Source organism: Myiozetetes cayanensis, unplaced genomic scaffold, assembly GCF_022539395.1.
Source record: "Myiozetetes cayanensis isolate MyiCay16 unplaced genomic scaffold, myiCay2020 scf10, whole genome shotgun sequence".
NCBI lineage: Eukaryota > Metazoa > Chordata > Aves > Passeriformes > Tyrannidae > Myiozetetes > Myiozetetes cayanensis.
The window spans coordinates 11,081,552-11,105,179 of record NW_026086605.1 but is presented as its reverse complement, the minus strand read 5'-3'; the positions used below and the strand labels follow the sequence as shown (position 1 = coordinate 11,105,179).

The window sequence follows — 23,628 nt, the reverse complement described above, 5'->3', positions numbered from 1 at the left end:
CAAGGTCTGGTTACAATGTGGGACACAATCTGAAATACAGAGTTGGTGAGAAAACTTGTTCCCGTATTTTTTCACCTCTACTGCCAAGGTGTGTACAGCACCTAGGACTGGGGTGGCTGCACCACAATGGAAACAAAAAGTAAGACATCTTGAAATTCTCACATTGAGAAATATATAAAGCAGATTTCCCTTGCATCCCTCTTTCAGCACAGTAAGAGACAGACACATTCCCCACTAGGAAAAAAGGGAAAAGAAAAAGCTAAAGTTAAAACTGCAGATGAAATATATCTCTTAGCCTAATGACTTGGTACATGATAGCACTTTGATCTTAGCAATTAGAAAACAATTTGACTTCAGTTTTTTTCTTCTGGGTATTATGGCCAGGATCATATCAAAACTCTAAACTAAAAGGATCTGTTTTAGCTCAAGTATTATTTATTCATATGCTTTATGATTCTGTTTCATGGAGAAATGCAGGGACAGCATCTCATTAACTGAAGGAAAATAAAGTTTTCTTTTTTAACATCAAGAACATGGGAGCTCTGCAATCAGGGGTAATGTTTAAAACACTGAATGTACCTAGAGATATAATGTGACATGGAAACTTCTCATGCATTCAATGAGAGGTGACAGCACACAGATAAAATACTAATCCCTTGTTATCAGCTCTAGGTACCAGACTAAATGCAATTGTCAGAAATTCTCAGCAGAAGTCGACAGGACCAAGACAGGGTTCATTTAGGGTCACTGGAAATTCCTGCTTCATTTGCATAAGTATTTCAGCAAGTACTTCAAGAGTCTTACTTTCCATCAAAAGCTTAGGCAATTAAACACAGCCACATATTAAGAACAAGCTATTGTTTGATGCCCAGTATTTGAACACTAACAACTACTGATTTTCATGAAAAGCAATCCAGCATCTTAGCCCCAATGTACTGCTACGTGCAGAAGTATAAGTCCCTCTGAAGCCAATGTCTGGTCATCTGTATGTCTGTTTTACAGTAATTAGGATGATGGTAGAGAATCAACATCAAATTAGGAAAATACTTTATTCGAATTTTTAACCATATTTTAACTCTCTGCTCTTTCTGTCAAAGGATGATGAACTTTTTTTTGTTCTCTCAAGAGAAAATTCATATTGGATTTTTAAGTATTTGGTATATTCTTTGTTTATTATCTCGGTGTTCAGCCATTAGCAGTGAATTGCTCTGTTGTTATACAAACCAGAAAACAACAATCACAAATAACAATCAGTTTCTGCCTCAGAACACACAACAAGCTGAAGAGAATGATCTGAAAATGCTTTAGAGAGATGCTTGCCAAAACCAGACTTACTGCTTATGGTCAGAACAGATGCCTGCTAATTCAGGTGGGCACTTTAACTATTAAAGCAGATTTTGCCTATACACACAGCACTGAGTCACTTGCACTGTGGCCATTCCAGCCTGGATTGAGAAGGTTGCAGTACCCACTAGAACATTCTAGGCCAGTAATTTTAATTACACTGGGATTTGCCTGGAGTGAAAACTACACACTCCTCCAATGAGCAAACTCATTATTCCTGGACTTGTAATATGTCACACCACAGTCCTGGTTGTTAAAGACACTTGAGCCCCAGATACCTGACTATTTATGTGCATATATAAATTCTTATGCTGAGGTACAACAAAACTGGAGAACTGAACCAGGATCCAGTTACAAGAGGTAGAATGATCTGGTGGTTGCATCCTGACTTGTAAAGCAGAGAAGCTTCCTTCTTTTTTTCCTCAGCAACATGCATCCACTGCCATATAGCAAGTTGACAGAAACTGCCTAAGCCCTATTTTATTCACATGTAAATTAATCAGTAATGCTACTAATTCAGACCTTCCTTCATCAGTTCTGGCAAAAGTTTATCAAAAAAAGATATTTTAAAGGAACCTTTAACAGAGACTGTGTATGAAGAAGGATAACCAGGGAACTTAGCTGGAGTTCCAGGGAACTGCTCAGAGCTCTACCATTCCTTGTTTGGGAACCAGAAAAACAGCATTGCACCTCAGCCCCCCACCAGCTTCCCTATTTATAAAATGGAGATAACAGGACCAAGCTTCACTTTATAAAGCACTTTGAGGACTGAGAAAGTTACTTTCATATTGGCATCTTGCTTCCAGGAACTATATTTTCAGGAGGACACTTATCACCACCCTCTCCCATTTCTACTGGACACTCCTTTTTTTTTGAAGTAATCCACTTCCTACTGTTTTAATATTGTTAGTGATCCCAGTCAGAAACAGAGAGTTAAAATGAGCAACAAAAACATGGGCCTTCATTTAGAGACATAATCTGTTTAATAAATATGACTGTAAAAGCAATAAACAATAGCAATTATACATTACGCTACATCGTATTTAACGAAAGGGAAAAAGAAGATGAAAAAGTACATCAAAAAAAGTAATTTTAAAATTAGAAATAGTTCCAACACTATAAGAAAACTTTTTGATCGGCTTACTATAAAAATAAGTTGGCTAATGTTGGACTTCAGTGGGGACTATTATACAGTTGCAGCCAAAACCTTCCCATCTTTCTTAAAGCTGTAGTTGCAAAGACAATAGCAAAGCCATACAAACTGCTGTGTTTCTACTTGTCTTCAGAGAAACTACAGAAAGAGGCAGAGGACTCTATACTGTGATTAACTACTAGGGGTCTAAAGTTCTTGGTATCATTTTCATTTGCCAGCAAGAAGGTTGATTTAGGTTTGTGCCCAGTTTGAGACAGAGAAATTCAAACCCACCACCACCCACAAACCCTGCTCCGGGAATCTGGGCCACACTGACAATGCTGCTTTCTCCTGTTGCCATGTACAAGGTCTACTGAACAAAACACACCCATGCCAGGAATCAGGGTGCCTCCTAATTGCGCCACACTGATTATGAACTGGCCTCTATTTGCCTTCACCTAATATAGTTAAGCAAGTGTACACTAGTTACATCTTTCTCTATTTACACTTCAAAGCAAAATCCTGGTGATAGGTAAAAACCTGAGTTGGGTTGGAAATCAACAGTTGTAATGACCACAGGTTAGGCTTCAGCCAGATATCCAGTGTCTTTGGAGGACTTGTTCGAGGTATGCTAATCCTGCTTTCCCACTATTCCCTGGCATAGTCTACGTGAACATGTCCTAAAGCCTCATTTCTAGTTGCAGTGTAAGACACCAGCTTAAGTTATTGGTAAGAAATCAAATCTTATGTAGGAGTGGTCCTGTGGTGCTGAGGCTCAAAACGCATGGTAACAATCTCAGGCCAAATTCTCTCTCCTCTGCCCAGAGTGGCAGGAGTTTGTCAGCGACTGGGGATGCAAAGATGGCCATAGGAAACTGTGCACAGACCTTTCCCTGCTCCCTGTTCTATGAACATGGTGTCTTTCAAAAAACTGACAGGCCTTTGGGTGGCTCCAAAAATGTAGAGATCTCCTGGAACTTCCCAGACAAATTCAGCCATCAGCACCACGTGGAGCTGGCGGTGTTGCTAGGGCTTTGCCTTAGCCAAAATTGAAGGTGTAAGGCTGGTACAAAGTACAATGTAAGTTCTTGCTGGCAATAACCTGCAACTGCAGTATGGACAGACCTCCCTCCCTGCCTGCAATGCATGCTTGTTCTCTTCAAGGTTAGGAGGCAAAGTTATCTTCCCATGGTGCTATCAGTGGGATGCCTTGGTGTGAGTAGGCTAAGAAAGCTGTGTAAGAAAGAGCTTGGCCTTGTGGGTGGGATCATCCACACTCAGCCTCCTCGCAGCCGTAGGGCACAGGCAGCAGCTGCAGCTAGAGGAACGAAGGGCAGAGTCCAAACAAAGACAAAACCAGACTGACCAAGAATATTTTCAGTGCCTTTAAACTCCAGTGCGATTTTTTTGTGTGTGTCCTATGAAAGTCTGCTGGGGTGGCTAACCCTCCCGCAGCCCAAAGTGCTAAAAGAGCAGTTAAATCTAAAGCCAAGAACCCTAAACACTCCCTCCCACTTTCCCAGCCCTTCTCCCCCCACATCCCAGCCCACCCATCTCCCTAAAGAAGAGACCCCCATGCATATTCTTGGCCTATATCATTATGAATTTTCTACAAATTAGAGACAGATCAGAAAAAGAGTGAAAGGGTGAGGGGAAGGGCCGCAGGAGTGAATAGTGGTACCAGTTCCTCTCCCCCCACCCCCCACTAAAATTGAACACCTGTACAATGCAGTTCCACTATGATCTCAGTATAATGTCCACATGCACAGGCTTAAAGCTAAAAACCCTTTGTCATCTGAAGAATTAAAAAGTCCAAATGTAGTGAGCTCTCCTCCTTTTTTAGATACAGATATTGGTGTCCTCAATTCAACCATTTACATAGGTAGGGATTTCTTTTGTGCTCTGGGACTCAGCAGCTGTGGAAATACTTCCTGTGACAAAGAAAGAAAAAAATAAGACTCAGTAAATAACAAGCATATTTAGCCAAGGAAGATGTTTGAAGGTATCACTTTGCTGGCCCTTGGGATTCAACTGTTCCAGACTGGCACATTCTTCCCAGAAATCTTTCTTGTCATTCAAAACACTGGAGGTTATGTCCTGTTCTTTTGCTAATGAAGATGATTCATCCATGTTGAGCAGAAGAGGGAGAGGCCAGAGCAGAGGTGTGGAGGGAAGGAGGGGTTGAGGTCCTCAGAGGAAATGTGTAACCTCATTTGCAATGATAAGGTGTTGGAGATTTCATAAATAACCTTAAGCTTTGCATTTGCTCATATCCAGAAAATAGAAATGTGGGGGGGTTTTGCTGCCAGAGTTTGGAGAGAAAATTAAATGATTCAGGGACATTAATTCAGATTCTTCCAAGGAAGGATCCCTGAATGTTAATCAAAGGTGTTCAAAAAACTGGTTTCTGAACAAGCATACAAAAGAGAAACACCCAATTACAGTCCTGCTTTGTTTTCCCAAAAGAAAGAAAACTCATTAAAAAAGAAATTGCTGATTTCCAGGAACAGATGGGGTTGTTGTATAGGAGAGTGAAGAGCCTTTGCACTTTCTATTCTGTTCACACCTAGGTCCAGACCTCTTCATTTTGTCAATGAGCTGGGACTAAGTTTTCTCATTCATCTTACTGACAGGATAGAAAAACACTCTTAGGAAGTTTGGTGGAGTGATTCCTTTTGATACATAATTGAGTCTATGTATCCCACACATTTAACTTTTGTGCTCGTTACTGCAATTACAGGTGCAGACCAAGGAGTTGTAAAAAGCCAATTTCTGGTTCAATAGTGTCCATTAGCACAGCTGAGAAACGCATAAAATTCTGGCTATTGTAGGAAGCCAGAAATTCTATAGCTGCACCAATTGAAAACCTACCCCCAAAGTTTGGCTTTTGACTTCTCTTTATCTGGAGGCTTTAAGGGTTTAAATTTCCAACACCAGCAAAAGCAGTTTTGAATGAATCTTGACCAGCAGGTGACTGACACTTGCTGCTTCAGTCTGAATGACCCATGAAAACATGTTTTTTCCTGCTTCTGGAACAACACGAACCACCACCATTACATTCTTTTATAAAGGGGAAGCTCAAAGCTCAAAGCCCATTTGTCTGTAGAAAGAGAGTTCCTGACTTGAAATTGGGTGTTTCTCCCTTAGCATCTTACATAAATTTTACCTCGGAGGTTTTTGGGGGGGAAAAAAAAAAAAAAAAAACCAACAAAAATAAACCAAAAACATAATAAAGAATTGTTAAAGTTTAGGACCCACCACTCCCGGTCTTGGCTTGAAACCTCTTGGTGATCCACAAGCTTTTTGGAAGTCTTCTGTCCAGACTACCTTGGCTGCATTTCCTTTCCTTGGGCTCTGGACTGTGGCCTGAGGTTGCTCTGTATGGGGAATACCACATGGGAAGGTTGGTCCCTCACTTCGTCCTGTGCTCTGCTAAGCAGGGATGTCCAGGTCTGCTGATGAACATCTGCTTAAAAACTTTTAATAGCTACAAGATCTTAGTGGACAGGTGAGGAGAGATCAGCATTGACTGCAGTGGAGCTTCCAGCTTAGACACCAGTTTCATCAAGACTCTTTCTTCTTTTTTCTCCCATGTTGTTTCACAGGCCACAATCTTAGAACACCACATTCCCTCCTTTAATTGCCATTTACCTTGCTCCTTCTCTATAGTAGATATGCCTCCAAACCTACTTTAGCAAACAGTCATATACATTTTAGGGAATCCTCAGGTGAGATCTAAGGTTTATTTAAGCTGATGAAATTGTGGAAATAAGGGATCTCTGTTAACAACTATGCTTTGCTCCTGTCTAAGACACAGAATCACAGAATAGTTGGGGTTGGAACAGACCTCTGGCAAACATCTAGTCTAATCCATATTCTAAAACAAGCTCACCCAGAGCAGGTTGCACAGGATTGTGGCCAGGAGAGGTTTTAATATCTCCAGAGAAGGAGACTCCACAACATCTCTGGGTAGCCTCTTCCCTTTAATTCCTCTAAAATAGCTCCATGTCCTTATTTGCAGGGGTCCTGTGCTGTACCTCTGGGCTGGGCCTGCAGAACTATCACATCATGAATAGTGAAGCTGAGCAATGCCCAAGCAATGCTGGCTTTAGCAGAACATGTCTGAAACCTCCCTGCTCCAGCCCAACACTTCTACTGTAGTCAAGGTAACAGATAACCTGTCAGTATGAGCAAATGTGTGACTGATTCCAGAATGCCGTCTACAAGCCTGTTTACTTTTGGTCCTAAGAAAGCCTGCTTTTGGAAATACTCAACCACAGAGGTCTGTGGGAGAAATCAGCCTGTGGGCAAACCCAGATGTCCAATGCTGAGATCCCAGGTTTTGCTCAATTTATCTGTGAACCAGCCAGACTAGCATTGCTGGTGGCAACAAGGTCTGGCATAGCACAAAGACCCCAGCAGTCAAAACATCAACAGACATTTAGCTTTCAGATATGACTTACCAAATCACCTGCTCACCTCCATGTTCCAGGTGAGGGTGGCTGAAGTTCTTCTGGATGTGGGGCTTAGCCCCGCAACTATATCAGCCCCAGCAAAATAAATTACATTGCCAGCAGGATTTTTTGAGAAGGGGAGGGGATCTACGTAGAGCAACTAGGAGAGAGAAAAAGTCTAAAGTTGTTCCCCTCCCTTTCATCACATGGCAGTGAGGGAGAGGGAAGAGTTAGCAAGGTTTCCTGTAGCAAAACTAATGTTGCAGCAGAAGAGGATGGGAGGAGGACTGTGCAGGAATACGGGAAGGGGGGAGGCTGAGAAAAAGGTTAGCCAATTATAAGTCAGAGTCTGACCAGCTGGAGGATGCTGCAAGTTATTTACCTATGGGGTGGACTTCCAACTTCTCATCTACTAGTTGCTCATGGCTCATCAGCTCACTTTGAGGGACATTAGGTATGCTTTCCCTCTGACTGACTGGACTGACCATCTCTTGATCTTTTTCATTCTGCATCTGTGCATATATATTAAGGCCAGGAATCTTCCTAAAACATTAACAGAAACCATCATTGTGTGGTATCTGGCAGATGATGTAGCATCAGCTTTTACAAACCAAGAAACAACTCACTCCAAAAAAGAAAACCCAGCAAAACATACCCCAAACACCTCAGTGAAAGGCAGCAATGGTGAGAAGGAAATGGTTCAGGGATGGTCGTACCTTTTGAACTTGTAGATTACAAACACAGCTAGTCCCACAAAAACGACGGAGAGGAGCATCAGCATAGCTGAACCACTGTGACTGGGAGTGAGGTCCACTAGGGGAGCTGCAAGAGAGGAAAAGGTTAGAGTCACCCCAGCCTGAAGTGAAAGCTGCTCCCTCCAGAAATAGAGTTCATTGTCCCCTCTTATTGCACTTGTAGCAGGTCTCATCTGATCACGTTTCCAGGCCTTCTCTCCCTTCCTAATCCACCTGGGAAGAAACACAGGTTCAGATCACTTGTGGTGCTAAATGTACCCCTTGATATGAAGTCCAGCTTTCTCCTTAGAGGCCTTTTCTGTCCTATGAGAGGATGCCTGAAACAAACCCTCTCATACTGCAATTACCTAAGGTAGTTGCAAATGAGGTCATTTGGGTACCAAACCTGGCATTTTCTGGCTTATCCTCGAGCTACCCACAGGCTAACTTGTCATGTTGGCTCTCTATTTTGTGTGGTGCTAGTCTGGGGAGCTCCCGACGCACAGTGAATAATGAGTGACTGGCTCCTCAGTTTTACTAAAGAACAATGTTCACCTAATGTATTGTTTTCTGCTCAGTCCTGCTACTTCCCAATCAGAAAGGCAGTGCCCTTCACAGACACCACCTCTGTGTCCATGGCAAGCTCCTGTCACGCCTCTGACATTTTCATTTTCTTCCTTTATCCCTTCCCTACTCTTCTGAACACGTTTTATTCTCTTTCCCCTGGTGCCCTGACCTCTCTCACACAAGTCTTCCTTGCAAGGCAGTGCACAGATTCAAGAGAAAAAAACAAAACAAAACAAAAAACCACAAAACACCAAAACCAATCCTAATCAGACAAAAAGTCTCTCTGTACTTCTCCTCAGAGTTTTGCTCACCATCGGGTCACAGCCCTTTGAAAAGTAAGGCCACCCAAACTACCCAGAAGCGTGGGTTTCCCAGAAATACAAAGTGAATTGTATTAAACAGAGTTTCCAACACTCATACACACACACATAAAGGCATCAGCATCCAAGAAGTTTCACACGTGGGTGCAGTAGTGTCAGTTGTTCATACAGACACAAATGCAGCCTCCTGCAGACAGACAAGCAGCTGTAGCTGTGCCATTACAGAGAGCTAACACACAGATGTTACTGTCCTCACTGACTGTTCTGCAGTGCACACAGAACATGGCATAGGTAGTGCCTTCCTCTGCAAGGCAGTGAAAGTTGACTTGAACCACTGTCCAACACAACTCTCCCTCTTTCACCACTTCACATGCACTGAACAGACCCATCCTAAACCAGAGGAAAAATGCATTAAAGGAAACACTCACATACAAGCAAGTACTTACTAATGCATGCATATCACATGTGCACATTTTTTCAGTTTCACACCCAGACTGATAAAGCCAAAATTTACAAAGAGAAGTGAAAAACCTTCTTTCCACATCATCATCTGGGAGGAACATACATGTGCACTGAGGTATGAAAACATTAATGCAGACATATGTATACATACATGAATACTTTGAAAAACAAATGCTCAGCTTTATTTTCAGCCAACTACAGCCCATAGCTGCCAGAGCTCAGCACAAAGTCAGAGTAAAAGGCTGGGAAAGAAGGGATACTACAGACCAGAGCAGCACCTCTGCACCCTGTGCATCCCCCTGGGTTGTGTTTTATAGGGACTGCTTCTGGGGCTGTCTTGTGTTCCATGTTTATTTTATTTAATTTTTTTATAAAAGCTTGGGTTTCCAAAGGACAATTCTTCTTATTCCCTGACAACTAAAACACTAGCTTTCAGCAGATAAGTAAATCTCTCATGTCTTTTTGTCCAATTTTAAAGTATTCCCAAGTTTTTATGTCATGAAATTGGGCCTTTTACTTAGACAGAGAACAGACTCATGACCTCTGCAGCTTGTTAAGGAGTCATATTCCCTCAAAGACCTTGCAGTGGCTGCTCTCTGGGTTTTTTAATATGTAGTTTGTCCATCCAAGCTCATTTTGCATTCTTACTGAATCCTGCTTCTGCAAGAGACAAAATCCTGTAGTGTTCCTATAGGACTCTGTGAGACCAGCTGCAGCAATCACCAGTGGCTTCAAAGGGAAGCACAACAAAGCTTACCTTGCAGAACAAATGAGTGTTTGAATATATTATGATCAAAAAGTACTCATTCCTGGTGTGTGTGTAAATACAAATAAAAATGTGCATTTTTGGTGAGCACAAAGATTGTGTCTGAGCCAAGTATCCTCTGCTTCAGCCTGAGCTAGCAAGAAACAGAACACATACCTGGAGGCCATACTGGTTTTAAGCATGGTAGGAAGCCACACTGATAGACCCTACCTTTTGGTTTACTCAGGTTGGCAGACAAGGTTTAGTAGCCTACAGAAGTGCTGCAGTACCTCCACTAATTACGTGGCTTCAGGACTGGAGCTACCCAGATTTAGCCAGCTCTGAAAATTGAGCAGCTGGGGACCCTGTGTACTCCCTTGTGCAGAGGTGTCCAGAACTGCTCTCTAAGAAGCTGTAGGAGGCTCCTACAAACAGTAGAAAACTTGGATCCAAACTCACCTCTTAGAAAGGCAGAGCTGGATAAGTGATTTTAAGTGTCCTCTGTTTCCTGTACATGAAATCAGGAATGTCCCTTCAGTAGCAAGGGGTAAAGGTGAGCCTTTCCAGGAATACCTAATATCATTCTTTCTAGCTATATTTTTTTGAAAAAGACATACAGCATATTCAGGGCCAGAGTAGTCATACCTAAATGTTCATTCGGGATTTGACTTTGACCTTAATAAATATTGACCAAAATGGAAAACAGCCATGTGCATTGGTAGGGTAAATGTCCAGAGAAAAATTTAAAAATCATGAGCAATTGCAGGTAACTCTATTTTTGAAGCTCACATTAAGATGCTTTCAGATACATTTCTTTTAAGATATGGGCACTAAGCATCTTCTGAAAGTATGTACTGTATCTCTGGTCACCACTGAAAATTCAGGCCAAGGGTTTCTTCTCTGATAACAACAGTTTCTTTTTCCTTGCTGTATAGACAAGGTTGCATGTGGACTGACACCAGGTTGGACAGACACATAAAGATTTTTGGAGAGCACTTTGCTAGTACAAATGAAATAAACCTTTTAGTTTGCAAGTTAGCAAAAGAAGCTGATACCAACTGATCAGAATTATCAGCAACTCCTGGGGAAAATGAATTCCTCAGAATCCCAAGCATGGATCAATTTGTCCCATGTCTTGTAATAGTTAAATATGGTCTGTGCTGTGAAATGAGGTCTTACCATGCAGAATAGACAAAGACATATGTAATTAAATGTTAGGACTTTGGAGATGACTTATTTTTAGAGAGGAGTAGTTAAAGTTCAAATGGCCTAATCTTTTTTTTTGTGCACATGTATATTGATTCTAGTCTTTCAGGCTGTGACCTGTGTTTAGCTGCTTTGAATGTTTGTTGACTCTAGAATATCTGTACATACCCAAGGCTAGCTGGTAACCTTTGCCCTGTGTGACTCAGGCTGAAAATGCCATGGTGCTGCGTACCTGCTGAATATTTCAGAGATAGCCAAAAAGTACACATTTCTATTGTTTCTTATACCACATTTCCACAAAAACAGTAAATTCTTTCACATAAGAAAACAAAAGAGTTAGCTTTAAATACAAAAGTCACTATATCTTTTTGGCATGATATAAAAAGAGGAGGTAAATCAGTCATTTTAATGTTTGCCGACACAATGCGCTGTTACTGTGATATAAAAATAAGAAATGTTTAAAATTCAGTTAATAGCACATTACTACTATCAATACATTGCTTGCTGTGCTACAGAGAGACAGAAAATATATACACAGAAAAGGGATACTAACCTGCTGTTAAATGGGCAGCATGGACAAGGATTCGAACTCCTGGCTTCAACTCAAAATGGACCAGATTTTGGTTCAGTTTCTGGATCAGTGATTCGGAAATCTAGGGGAAAGAAAAGAGAAAAAAAGAAATGCATTTGTCTCCCGACCATTGATTTAGATTGCCAATAAGTGGGTAGGGAACAGAGCTGCGTGCAAGTCGAAGGTTTTGCAGAGGTGCCAGACTTTCTGAGCACAATTTCGGATCACCTCACAGAGAAGGAATTTGTGAAAGCTGACACCTCTGCCAGTGCTCTGTACAGAGTGGTTTGTATACAGTTAGTAATGACTGGTGTCAAGAAGTAGCCCTGTCACACCTCTGTAGGAGTGGCCCAGCAGCAAATGAGCCCCAGAGGAATATTACACCCACGTAGTGTAAGTGTCTGCAGGACCAGCCAGCAGCAGCACATCAGTGAACTCAGGTACTATTTATGCAAAAATAAACATTTCAGTTGTTAATGCTCATTTGCTCATAATAAACAACTTCTTCCTTGTTGACTGGCCAGTTCCATGATCTTAGAGTGTGTACATAACATGTGATACAACCAAATAAAAATGAATCCATTAGGTCCTTACCACAGCTCACAGTTATTTTTCAAGTTCTAAAAGCAAATTTCATTTCATCCAGCTCTCAGTTTCAAGCCAGCTGCTCCCTAATCAGTAAATATGTACCAGATCCAGCTCGAATCTAAAAGAGTTTACTGACTACAGAATGTGGTTGAAACAAAATGCATGTTCCATCTCTTCTTATGGGTTACAGAGAGAACTCTCATAGGGGAGACATTTCACAGAGCTTTCAGATCACCAGATTATGTTGTCATAACTTTGATGACATCAAGAGAGCTCTAGTAGAAATGAAGCAGGTTACTCCTCCTTAAAGGACACAACAGAAAAGATGAGCATTTACCGAAACAAGACCCCATAAATCTGTATTTGTACAGTGTAGAAGCCAAACTTTGGTACCATCTGTTGATAAACATTCATTTTTTAAAGTCATTTTTTCACAATATGCCCAGAGCCACTTTCTCCACATCACACTTAATTACATCTAGGAAGTTCCAGGCATATTGCCATTAAAAGCAAAAAATCTAGGTAGATGAAACAAAGAATGCAAGCCTATAGACATGGTGTTGACAGTTTGCTGTGTGTCTTTTGCCTGATATCTCATGTATTTCCTATTTTCTTACAGCAGTGATCAATCTTCCAACTGAATACAGTCACTGTTCTGCATGTGGGTTTATTAGGCAGAGGTGGTTGGAAAAATGTAAACTCACCCCCTATAACCCTTAATATGCCGTTGCTGAGAATGTGTTTTTATAGCCAGACCAAGACCAAGAGGAACCGTATTCTAGTGCTCACCACTTAATTTAATTTGTTTCAAATAAATCCTTATTCCTTCTTGGAGATTAATGAAAAATTGTCAGAAAAAAAAGAACATTCCAATAATTTTTACACCAATCTTTTTCATGTTCTTCGTTTTTGTCTGGGTGAGTTATTTCAGCAAATGCTACCCAGATATGATTAGATGTTCTTTGGCTATCATTCATCACAGTACGAGATTTATCTGCTTCTTTTATTTTTTTAACATTCTTAATGGTTCTTTCAATACTCTTGGCTCATACACTTCATTTCTGGCTGCTGATCACTTGAATAGGTGCCTTTGGTTCAATATCAATTTGGCAATAACTCTTACAGGCATTTTATTTATATTTTTAAATATATTTCTTTAAAGTTACTATTTATTTCACGGGTGCCAGGAATGAGCACTAAATATATTTTTTCCAATAGCAAGAAAAAATACCACCTGCATTCAAAGAGCCATCTGTTGAGCTCAGAGTAGCAGGAAGGGTGACACAAAGATGTGCAGTACATGGAGAAAATCTGGGAAGCAAATTATATATCTCTTTAAGGATTTGACCATATTAATAACCAAGCCTGACATAAAAAGTTTTTCATCTCTAAAACCAGAGCAACAGATGTAGAGTAATAAGCTGTAACATTAATGGCTCAAGGTACATTAATGGCTCAAGAAAATAACGGGAAAAATATCATCCTGGCTATATCCATTCCCAAACACAACAGCTCTCCTCCATAACCCTGCAGAAATTATTTTTCTTTGTGCTCTGACATGCTGATGCTGCTGGGAAAAAAAAAAAAAAGAAAATGGAAGACAGTAAACTGAAGAAAAGAAGAGCCAACCACTTTGTGTCATTCCTCTTCAACACATTGTGACAGCTGCACAAAATAGCAGGAAAACAGCAGAGGTGAAAAACATACATGATGCCTTCTATGCAAGCAGAGGCTTAATGTGATGGATAACTGAGTCTTCAGCTAGCAAAGCAGCACTGGAGAATGGTTTCATCAAGGGTTTGGGCAAAAAATGGAAGAATAGAAGGATGTGGAGAAAGTCAGCATGAGCAGGTACGAGGTTGGGCACTAGTGACTTGAAGGAACAGTAAGATTTGCCCTGGCCTGCCTGTGGTCCAGAGTGAAGAGGGCAAAACAGTAGGAACATGACAGCTGAGAGGTGCTGTGGGCTGCCTCCCAGCAGGCAAGTTGTGTGTGAGAGAGAAAACTCAACAAGTATTCGTCTCTGATGAGCCAATGGAAAGGAATAATGGGAAGGGGAAAGGCAGTAAGAGTGAAGTAGTAAGAAAAAGGAAGAAAGACAGAAAGAAACAGTCACAATTGAAGTTTATGATTGCTGTACTGCATTGTTACTTGATTATGACTGAGGACTTAGTTGTATGACATCCTGTACAAATGCATCTTAGACTAAAATTATTTTTGCCTGAAACCATCAGTGTCTCAGCAGAGGATTGAAATAGCCATAACTGTTCCAGGACTACACACAAAGTGTCAAAACTGGCAGCAACTGTTCATGCTGCTCAGAGTATAAAGCATATTTCCTTGGCTCAATTAATTTCATGCTCTCCTAGTGGCTTTTTGTGTAAAGCTTTTTTTTTGCCTCGGTCTTTATGGAATCTGAACAAGTGAAAAAAATGAATAACAGACTAAGACCTTCAAAAGTGCCAGAAGTTCTAGTAAGAATTAGACATCTGCCTTCCTCAGGCAGTTCTGGAGGTGCCTAACACACACTTCTGAGGGAAGAACAGATGCAGTCAGACATGTTTTTAAAATGTTTGCTTGCTTGGTACAATGTTTTCATTTTCCCTTATGTGGAAAATAAGATTCTCTTCAAAACAGACATTCAGACAGTGAAAATGCATTTCTGTACTTCTAAAAATTATCTGAAATAGAAATCATACAGAATGGCTTACGAAAGTCAGTATCTGAGGTCAGTGAGCAGCTTACACACCTGAAGGGTCAAATTCACATCAGGTCCAAAGCTGGACCTGACAATGTTTGTGGTTCTTGCATGGTCCCAAGAGGACCTGTGCACCAAAAGGTCAGCCAGGACATTTTCTTTGAGCTTGGAGAAGAGGTTCTTCTGCCCTTCTTACTCTGTCAAGTCTATTTCTTCCTCAGTTATCAAACTTTAATCTAGGAGTGATTCTGACTCATATAATTTGTTTGCAATATTACTAAAGTATCCTTGAAGTAAATTTCCATACAAAGGTTGATCTCAGTTGCTGAGGTAATAAAAAGGTTTCGGCAGGGAACATTTTGACTTTTGTGCCTTCCTTTATTTCTGCACTCGAAGTGGTACCATGGATGCATTTTGGTTTAAAAAGCAGAAAAGAAAACATCAAAGTACTTTGGCCTGTTTCAAAAATAGCAGTGCAACTCCAGTTGAGCAGTCAGACCTTCAGCTGGGGAACAGGTTGGCCTCAGGCCTCTCCCTGTTTCTCTCTCCCTCCTGGAGATGCAACTAACTCAGCTGAAGACAAAACTTCTTAGAACAGCAGCCTCCTAATTTATAGTCTTCAAGAGTCTCTCTTGTGAAAATAATTAGCTTTCAGAATTAGTTTTGGTCCTTAACTGAGCCTCATTGACTTTATCTGCTTCATTTGCAGAATTAAGCATGATGTGCAAAAATAATTCAGTAATAGAAACCATTCTTCATGTATCATTTTTCATCAAAGGACACATAATGAATAATAATAACAGACAATTTGTGAAAGGAAAAAAAAAGAGATTACAATTTAAAAATGGAACAAAACAAAAATTAATTTGGCTTCTCTTAGCAATTTGTCAGAATTAGGACTGTAAAAGAACCATGTGCACCAAGAAGGCAGAATTATCACTGAGAAGGGCATTTTCTCATATCCTTATTGACTTTTCAAACCTCTGGTGTAAATTAGTTTAGACTACTTGAATGTGATTCAACTGTGCCAGTATGCACTAGCTAAGAGTCTAAATTTTATAGATACTGTGTAAAGATCTCAACTAATGAGTGCTACACTTCTATTCAATTCATTGAATAAATCAATAAACAACTAAAGAAAGAATTATGCACATTGATTTGATAGGAAGCAACTTGAACCAGCATTACAAAAGTGAACCAGGAGTCAGGGCCAGCGTGGATTCCTTTAAACTGTGCCACTTGCCCTGCATAACCTTGGTTGCATCACATGAGGCCTCTAAAGCTTGCTTCTCTTAACACTGAAAAGAGCATAATCACCAACTTACTGGGTCCAGCAGGAATTTCTTCAGATCTTTTAATGAAAGATGCTAAATTCAAGCTGCTGTTAGTATCCAGAGATACCATGAGAGCACAAGGCAGAGGACATTCCTGTGGTTAGTCTGGGACAAGAATAGACCAGCAGATACAAATCCAGAGAGAACTTGGACATAAAAGCCAGGATCCACTTTTGATGAACAACTGTGACCAGAAAGAGACTTGAGAATCAAGGGCTGCTCTGTACGTTGAGCAAAAGATGAGAAGGTGAGAGGGCTGAAAGTTACATGGCAGGAGTTAAGGATATTAAGACAAGAAATATAAACAGCCTCTTCTACAGCACACAAGCAGCTGATCAAGAAAAGATGGCTAAAGAAAAAAGGCCACAGCACAAGGTCTTTGGGTTCATATTATTCCCCACCTGCCTTTACTTCTTCATATTCTCTCCCCACCTGCCTTTACTTCTTAATACTAGCCCAAACCCCCCTAAGTACCCAGTGGAAGGATTGATCTGCATTCTAAGGTACAGATGTTAAAAAATCTCTCCTCGTAAATACTAGATGATTTACCCCATATATCAAGCTTTTCCCGGAATTTAATTTTCAGGACTGATTGGCACAATTTTCTGTAAGATTTGAAAGTGTTCACTGGCATGATCTTGTTGCTAAAAATATTATGGTGATGGGCATATCTGAAATACATCAGAGAAAAGTACTGAAAGTAAATATGCTGAAAGACTAAAGCTTAGGAGGGTGGGTGAAAGGAAAACCCAAATGATGAACCAAAGATAGAAGCTCCATCAGCTACAAAGAAGCAGATGTGTAAGTAAATCTGCTTTAAGGAAAGAATCCTAAGAGGTATATGCATACAGGTTTACTGAATACCACTCTCCGTAGTTTAAAATTCGCCAGAGGTACTTCATCTCTGCAGTTCATCACTGTCCATTTGATATTCAGTCATCCATGTCATTTCCCATCTCTTCAGCTGGATACAGATACTGGCCACAGCTGCAAAATGTTGAGCACAGTTGGGTACTAACCAGCTGATGTTGCTATTTGCCAAAGTCTCCATCACACTTGCTACATTGCTGATAGCTCTTCTCAGAAAAAAGATAATTGGCCTCTGATGCCATTAACTAGTTGCTCCTACCCCTATTTTGCACTCTGCTTTTACAGTTATTTTGAATAGGCCAGGTAAAGTCATGCAAATGGAGAACTACAGGGAAATTCAGGATAAAACCTGTACTTGATATGAAAACATCGCTTCAGAATTCTCATGTATCTTCCACTTATATCTCATTTGACTAACAGAAGATGCATTTGCTATGTTTGACAAAAAGCCTCCACTTGCAAGGAACGTGGAGAGAAGATAATTTGTGAAATGCATAAACATAAAGATAAGCTTTCAGAATCCTCCTATTGAGTAAAACCGTACACTGAAATAAACTGAGTAATTGTAACTACCCTCTACTGGACTGTAAGTAGAACATTTTCCTACAGAGCATTCATTTTGAATTGGATTAGTGCTAAAAATTACTCAAACATTTCTTGAAATGTTACTAATTAAAGATTTGCCCTTCAATGAAAGGAAAGAATTTGGTGCTTTTGAAGTGGCAGATCTGAATTTTGTAATCCTCACATTCACCAAGTCTATCCATGAAGATGGTGTAACAACTGTACACCAGTCAAAGTGTCCAGTGGCAATTCTGTGTGGCTGTTTTTGTAAGATTTGGGATATTTCAGTGTTGTTTCAGTCATAGTATGCAAATCAAATAGCATCACTTTACAATTCCCAATTAATTCCGCACTTTTAAGCAGGATGGTAGTCTGTCAGTTGCTGTGAAATGAAGCAGGGGAACCAAGTGACATAATTTAAAAAAAAAAACAACACGCCAAAAAAAAAACCCAACAAAAAACCCACAAAACAAAACAAAAAACCCACACACACAAAAAACCAACCAACCAACCAAAAAACACACAAAAAACCTCAAACCAAACCAAACCAAACCAAACCACAAACCAATCAAAAAAAAAAACCACAAAAAAAACAAACACCAAAAACCACACAACAACAACAACAACAACAACAAAGGATCATTTCAACATTCTGGTCATAAATACTATCTTTTGTGAATGTGTTTAGAGGTTCTGCAGGATTAAAAAGCCTTTTGATTTTTAGGAAGCTGTGAAGAATAAACTGACACTAACTAGAGAAAGTGGAGTTCATCAAGAACTGTTTTTGTATTTATGTATCAGTAGTGGACTTGTCCCCATGTTGCACATTGAGAAAACTTCCCCAGACTCACATGTAGTAGTTTTTTTCAGCTCTCAAGACCAGTTAAACTTTTATAAAGGTACTTTAGACTCCCATGGAAAATATCAGGAATGCAGAGTTCACATTTCTAAATGTAACGTGTGAATAGATATGACAATAATTGGTACTGTGTGCACAAAAAAAAAATTTTGAGAGTGGTACATCAAGTCAAGGAGAAAATGATATCTACCATTTACCCACAGTCTCAACAAGTGCATGAGAGACAAATGCATCACCCTAATGAAAAACTGCATGGAAGTGTATATTCATCAGGTGTGATGCACTTCCACAGTCTCACTACAACTGTACCCAAAAATTCATGGATTAGTCTGTTTAGATTCATAAAATATGGCACAGAGGAGTATTACTGACTCAGACAAATGGGAAATTAAGACCTGGATTTTAAAGGGATGGTGGACATCTAACTGCCTCTGAAATCAATGGGAATCATGTACCTAGAGACCACAGAGAGGCTGGACAGAGATACCTGAAGTTATGCTTACAAAGCCAAATGAATAAGAACAACAAAAAAAAAAAACCTATGAGCTTAATCCATCTCAAGGGGAAACAGCAAAAAGGTAAGCCCTTCATGGTCATTAGATATGTATCAGATTTACTGGTAAATGTTAAAGTCCATGAAAACACACATACCCTTCCTAGTTATCCTTGGCAGAACAATGGTCTATCTCAGGTGATGACATACAGCTCGGTTGAGCAAGTTGCCCAAAATCCTCACAGGTTCCCTGTGACAGACATGGCCTGCAGCAACTTGACTTACATGGCTTCTCCCTTTCAAGCCCAGGTTGGATGAGCAGAGCATTAGGACCACAGAGTGTCCCTGGCCTCTGTTCTTGTACCTGGTATGTGAACACAGTGGATTCAGGGCTGTATCACCATGTCTCTGCCGAATGCAGTAACTATACATGCTGACTTTAGGATGCTCTAACAAGAGGGGAAGAGAAGGAGAGGGCTATAGCACACCTCATTCTGCTGGTACATCTGTACCTACAGTGTGCATGGTGGGTTTTGCGCCCTTCTGTTGTATTTCAGTCACTTTCACCAACTTTTGATATTGAGAATGAGTTAGGTTTTCCCTCCTTTGGTACTGAAACAAAGTTTTACAGAGTAGAAACATTAATTTCTGTAATTCTTTTCCACCTGGTCTATTCCAACTGCAAGCCTCCCAGGGAAAGAAATTATTTGTCACTGCGTCTCTGGACAGGCTCCCTGTGTCTCAGATTTGGAGACCTGCTGCCATATGTGATACAACATCCTCAAAGAAAGGAACCTAAATAACTAAGTACTTCCTTAAGGACCCTTATTCCATTGCAGTGTTTGTGCAAACTATTTCCATCTTGTCCCTGCATACTTCAGTTTCTCTTCCAAATTATAAAAAATAATTCAGGACTGTAACTCCTTTGGGTGCGCACCTGCAAACACACAAACTCGTATACGTGCCTTTGAATATCTTGCTCCTTGCTCATGAACACAGATTTCTGTTCCTACCAGAAAATAATGTTATGCATTATAAGTACCTCAGAATCAACTTAAGCTGTAGTCATCAAAAACATCTGCTCCCAGTACTCATCCCAGTGACTTCAGGCACAGGGAGAGGCTGTTGAATGAGCTCTGAAACACTTTGGGAAATGGATGGTGAAGGATCACAGGCAAAATGGATGACAGAACAGAATCAGTATCAGAACATGCTTCAGAGTGGAGGGCAGAGACAACTTTTGTGGCCCTCAGGCAGCTCTCTCACTGAGAATGATGCCATCTTTTTCTACAGTAACTAGGAAGGGACTAGTAAGAAAAACATTCTGACCATACTGAAAGGATCAGTGAAGATATTTCTTCACAAAAAGTTTGCAAATGGCAAATAGGTTCTCTCTTCTCCAAAGGCTACCATTTGGACCTTGCGGTATGCCAGAGAAGTTGATGGAGTTACATGGAAAATTACATTTATTCTTGTCCATAAAAAGGGTCATGAGAGCAGTGCCAGGGCTTCCCTTCTTCACAGCCACAAAGACTCCATTTTTACAGGAAGGAAAAAGGAGGCACAAAGAGAGGGAGAAATAGAGTAAGCTGCTGAGTGCCGGAGGGGAGCTGGGTCAGATGTAAATTTTAGAGTTTATGGACTGGCTTTCTTGCCAATTTATCAAGGAGGAAAGGAAAAAGCGGATGAAGGAGAAAAGGGAGGAAAGATTTTGCAGAGAAGTAAATCTCCGTATTTTTTGTTTATTATATGGTGGTGAAAATTGCAGAGGAAAATCATTTGTCAAAAAAAATATGACAGTTAAGGATGCTAAGCAAGGGGAAGCATAAGAATATGAGTGACTTAGTGTTTGAGGCCCATAGCTAAGTTAACAAGGCTTGATCCATGGATAAGACATGAGCAGAGGTACGGTGGGACTTCCTCAGGGCTAGTTATCTTTGCCCCTGGAATCTAAAGTAATAAGCTGAGAGATAACAAAGAAGTTATGGGGCATGGGGACATAGTTTAATGGTGAACATGGCAATGTCAGAGTTATCAGTTGGTCTGGATAATCTTAGAGGTCTTTTCCAAATTTAACAATTCTGTAATTCGATGATATTTGGGATTTTTGCCCAACACAAGGTTCTATCTTTTAGTTACAATCATGTAGGTCCACCTGGTGGGTAGGATCTTTTATGCCTGTAGGCAGATACAGTCCTTCAGTTGTGATGACCTGTTACAGCCTTGCAAAGAGAAAACAATCCATAGTAGATACTCCAACCCCATCACTGTGCCTTAAATTAGCAAAGTTCTGAACTGCCCAGGTTTACCACTCAGCTCTGTCCTCCAGTGCTTTCTAGATTCTTGACAGCCTCATAAACTTTATTTTATGAAGCTACTCCAGTTCATGCAGGCAAGAATCATCCCCTAAATCCTTCCTGCTTTCTTCCTGCTTCCATGAAGGACAACAGGACTTCTAAGGGAGAGGTGTGATATCATAGCAATTTATGCCAAAATAACATTACTTAGAGAACCCAAATGGGAGTCTAAACCCACAAATACAGCTCTAAAACCCATTTCCAGTACTGGGGAGAAGAAAAAAGCCCACGACAAAAAAACCCATCACCACAAAAAAACCCGCAAGAAAACCCACCAAAAAACAAAAAGGATGTAACACAGGACCCAGTGAATCAGATACATTTCTACCATAATTACTAATTCTAAATAAGTCTTGCAAATCCCACACACATATATATATATACACATTGAAAAATTCATAAACATATACTTCTTCAAGTAATGGACACAATACCTGCTCCAGGTCTGCTGCTGTTCTTTTTTTTTCTCCTGTGGCATCTTGATATGGTAAAATGAAGAGTTCAGCAGATGTGGGCAGACCAGGGAGCACTGCGACCAGAACATGCTTGCTTGAAATACCTGTCACCTGATGCATAGATAAATAATGGACAGATAAACAGATAAACATGTGGATGGCACTGAATTCTGAGACTGTCTTTGTTAAGGCATCACAGTAGTTATACAAATGATGTAAGGTATATTTGGTACAAAGGAGAGAATTTTGCTAAAATCCACTGCAGGTAAAAAGTTGGAAATTAATAATTTCCTGATCTAAAACACTTTACCATGTTCTCCAGTAAAATATGCAGTGTCCTAAAGCAATAATGATAAACAGGTAAGCTAAAAGGAGCTCTTAAGCAACAATTGCATATGGTCCTGAAACACAAAACCATCCACGTAATTTTATTTTTTTTTGTCTTGTTGGCTGAGAATCTTAAGCTAGAACTTAAATCTCCCTAATTTTGACATATTAGACAAAATTCAGAAAAAAGAACCCATAAGCATCTCTACCAGGTTGATCTCTGGGTTTTAGTTGATGCTAACATGATAATACACAAACTGATTGTGGAGCTGTTACACAGAAAATGAACCCGGTTTGTCCCTCAGGAAGATCTGTTAGCCAAAGGAAGGAGAAACAGAATTTGATGAATCTCCCTCCACTGCCTCTTTGTGCTGTGAATTATCCAGCAAATGCACTTAAATCTCAAGGTTTGATTTAAACCTGTTTTCAAGTGCTGAATTTAGTAGGTCACTTTTAAAGGGAAAAGAAAAAGTGTCCTCAGAGATGAGGACAGATCACAGCATCTGAATGCACCACAGAGGTTCCCCTGCAGTAAGGAACTCACAAGCCTCTCAGACATTAATTGGGCCTAAATCTATTTAATTCTTCTCCCTTGGCTCAGGACCAAAGACTTGGGGGTGCTCATTGAAGGAAAGGGTGGATGGAGGACAAGGAGTCAGTAAAACTGATAACAAATCACCATTTTCTGAGCTAATTCTGTGGATAACCCAAGTGTGACTGTTGACAATCCAGGGAGAACCCTGTGGAGCTATAAAAAGGGAATCCTTCCCCTCCATCACTCACCAAGCAAAAGCACATGACTTTGTTGCCCCCCCCCTTTTTTTTTTTTGTTTTTAGTTTTGAAATGTGGATTTAGGAATAAAACACAAACCTTTAAAGATATAAAAGTCTCTTATATTCTTTTTGAGTATTCTGTGAAGCCAGGGCTTGCATTATTTTCACTTGCCTAACAGGTTGCTTTAACATGTCAAGAAAAAGACAAAGTATTACCAGTTAATGGAAAGCTTTCATTTTCAGAGGCTGGGAATTACTTTTTTTCAGAAGTGGGAGACAGGTCTCAGAAAATCAATGATGTGAGCAAATAGTTATGATCATAACACAAAATAGGATATTTTGTGATAATATGAAATTATCCCTACTTAGAGAGAAGATCAGATTTTAGTACAGAGCTATAATTTCATATACAGAATTTTTATCTGAGTCTATGGTATTCTGTAATAAGAGTTCAATACTTTAATAAAAGCTCATAAAAAATCTATAACACAGATATAATTTTCTATTGAATTATTTAGTTATTCAACTCATTTTTATACAGTTTACTTAATTGCCATAGAAATCTACGAGGTTTAACTTTTACAGGAACTTCTCACAAAGGCTTGTTAAAGGTGAATCATTTAGCTATATAAAGAAGAAGAATTAGCTATCAATTGTTTTCTTTTTTACTCAAACAACAAAAAGTGTTTTCACTGCTCTGCTTTGGATATGTAGCCTTGTTACTGTGGTTTTACAATTCTTCTGTTTTTTACAGTTTGATTTTATTTTATTGAG

General features: G+C 40.0%; 1 protein-coding gene across 3 annotated transcripts in view; it reads right to left on the bottom strand.

Moving 5' to 3' along the window:
* Window positions 1-413: 413 nt before the first annotated feature.
* The window catches only part of SORCS1 (sortilin related VPS10 domain containing receptor 1), a 278,640-nt gene continuing 255,425 nt past the window's right edge, over window positions 414-23,628 (bottom strand). Inside the window, exons 23-28 of one of the 3 annotated variants that reach the window (XM_050337719.1) lie at window positions 21,733-21,864; window positions 11,518-11,617; window positions 7,647-7,752; window positions 7,313-7,473; window positions 5,735-5,853; window positions 414-4,407 (exon numbers count right to left, since the gene is read on the bottom strand). In XM_050337719.1, the coding sequence (XP_050193676.1) occupies window positions 4,351-4,407; window positions 5,735-5,853; window positions 7,313-7,473; window positions 7,647-7,752; window positions 11,518-11,617; window positions 21,733-21,864 (675 nt within the window). In that variant the 3' untranslated portion in view covers window positions 414-4,350. The remainder of the gene's footprint in view (window positions 4,408-5,734; window positions 5,854-7,312; window positions 7,474-7,646; window positions 7,753-11,517; window positions 11,618-21,732; window positions 21,865-23,628) is intronic. The other 2 variants (XM_050337741.1, XM_050337730.1) reach the window with 2 other exon arrangements.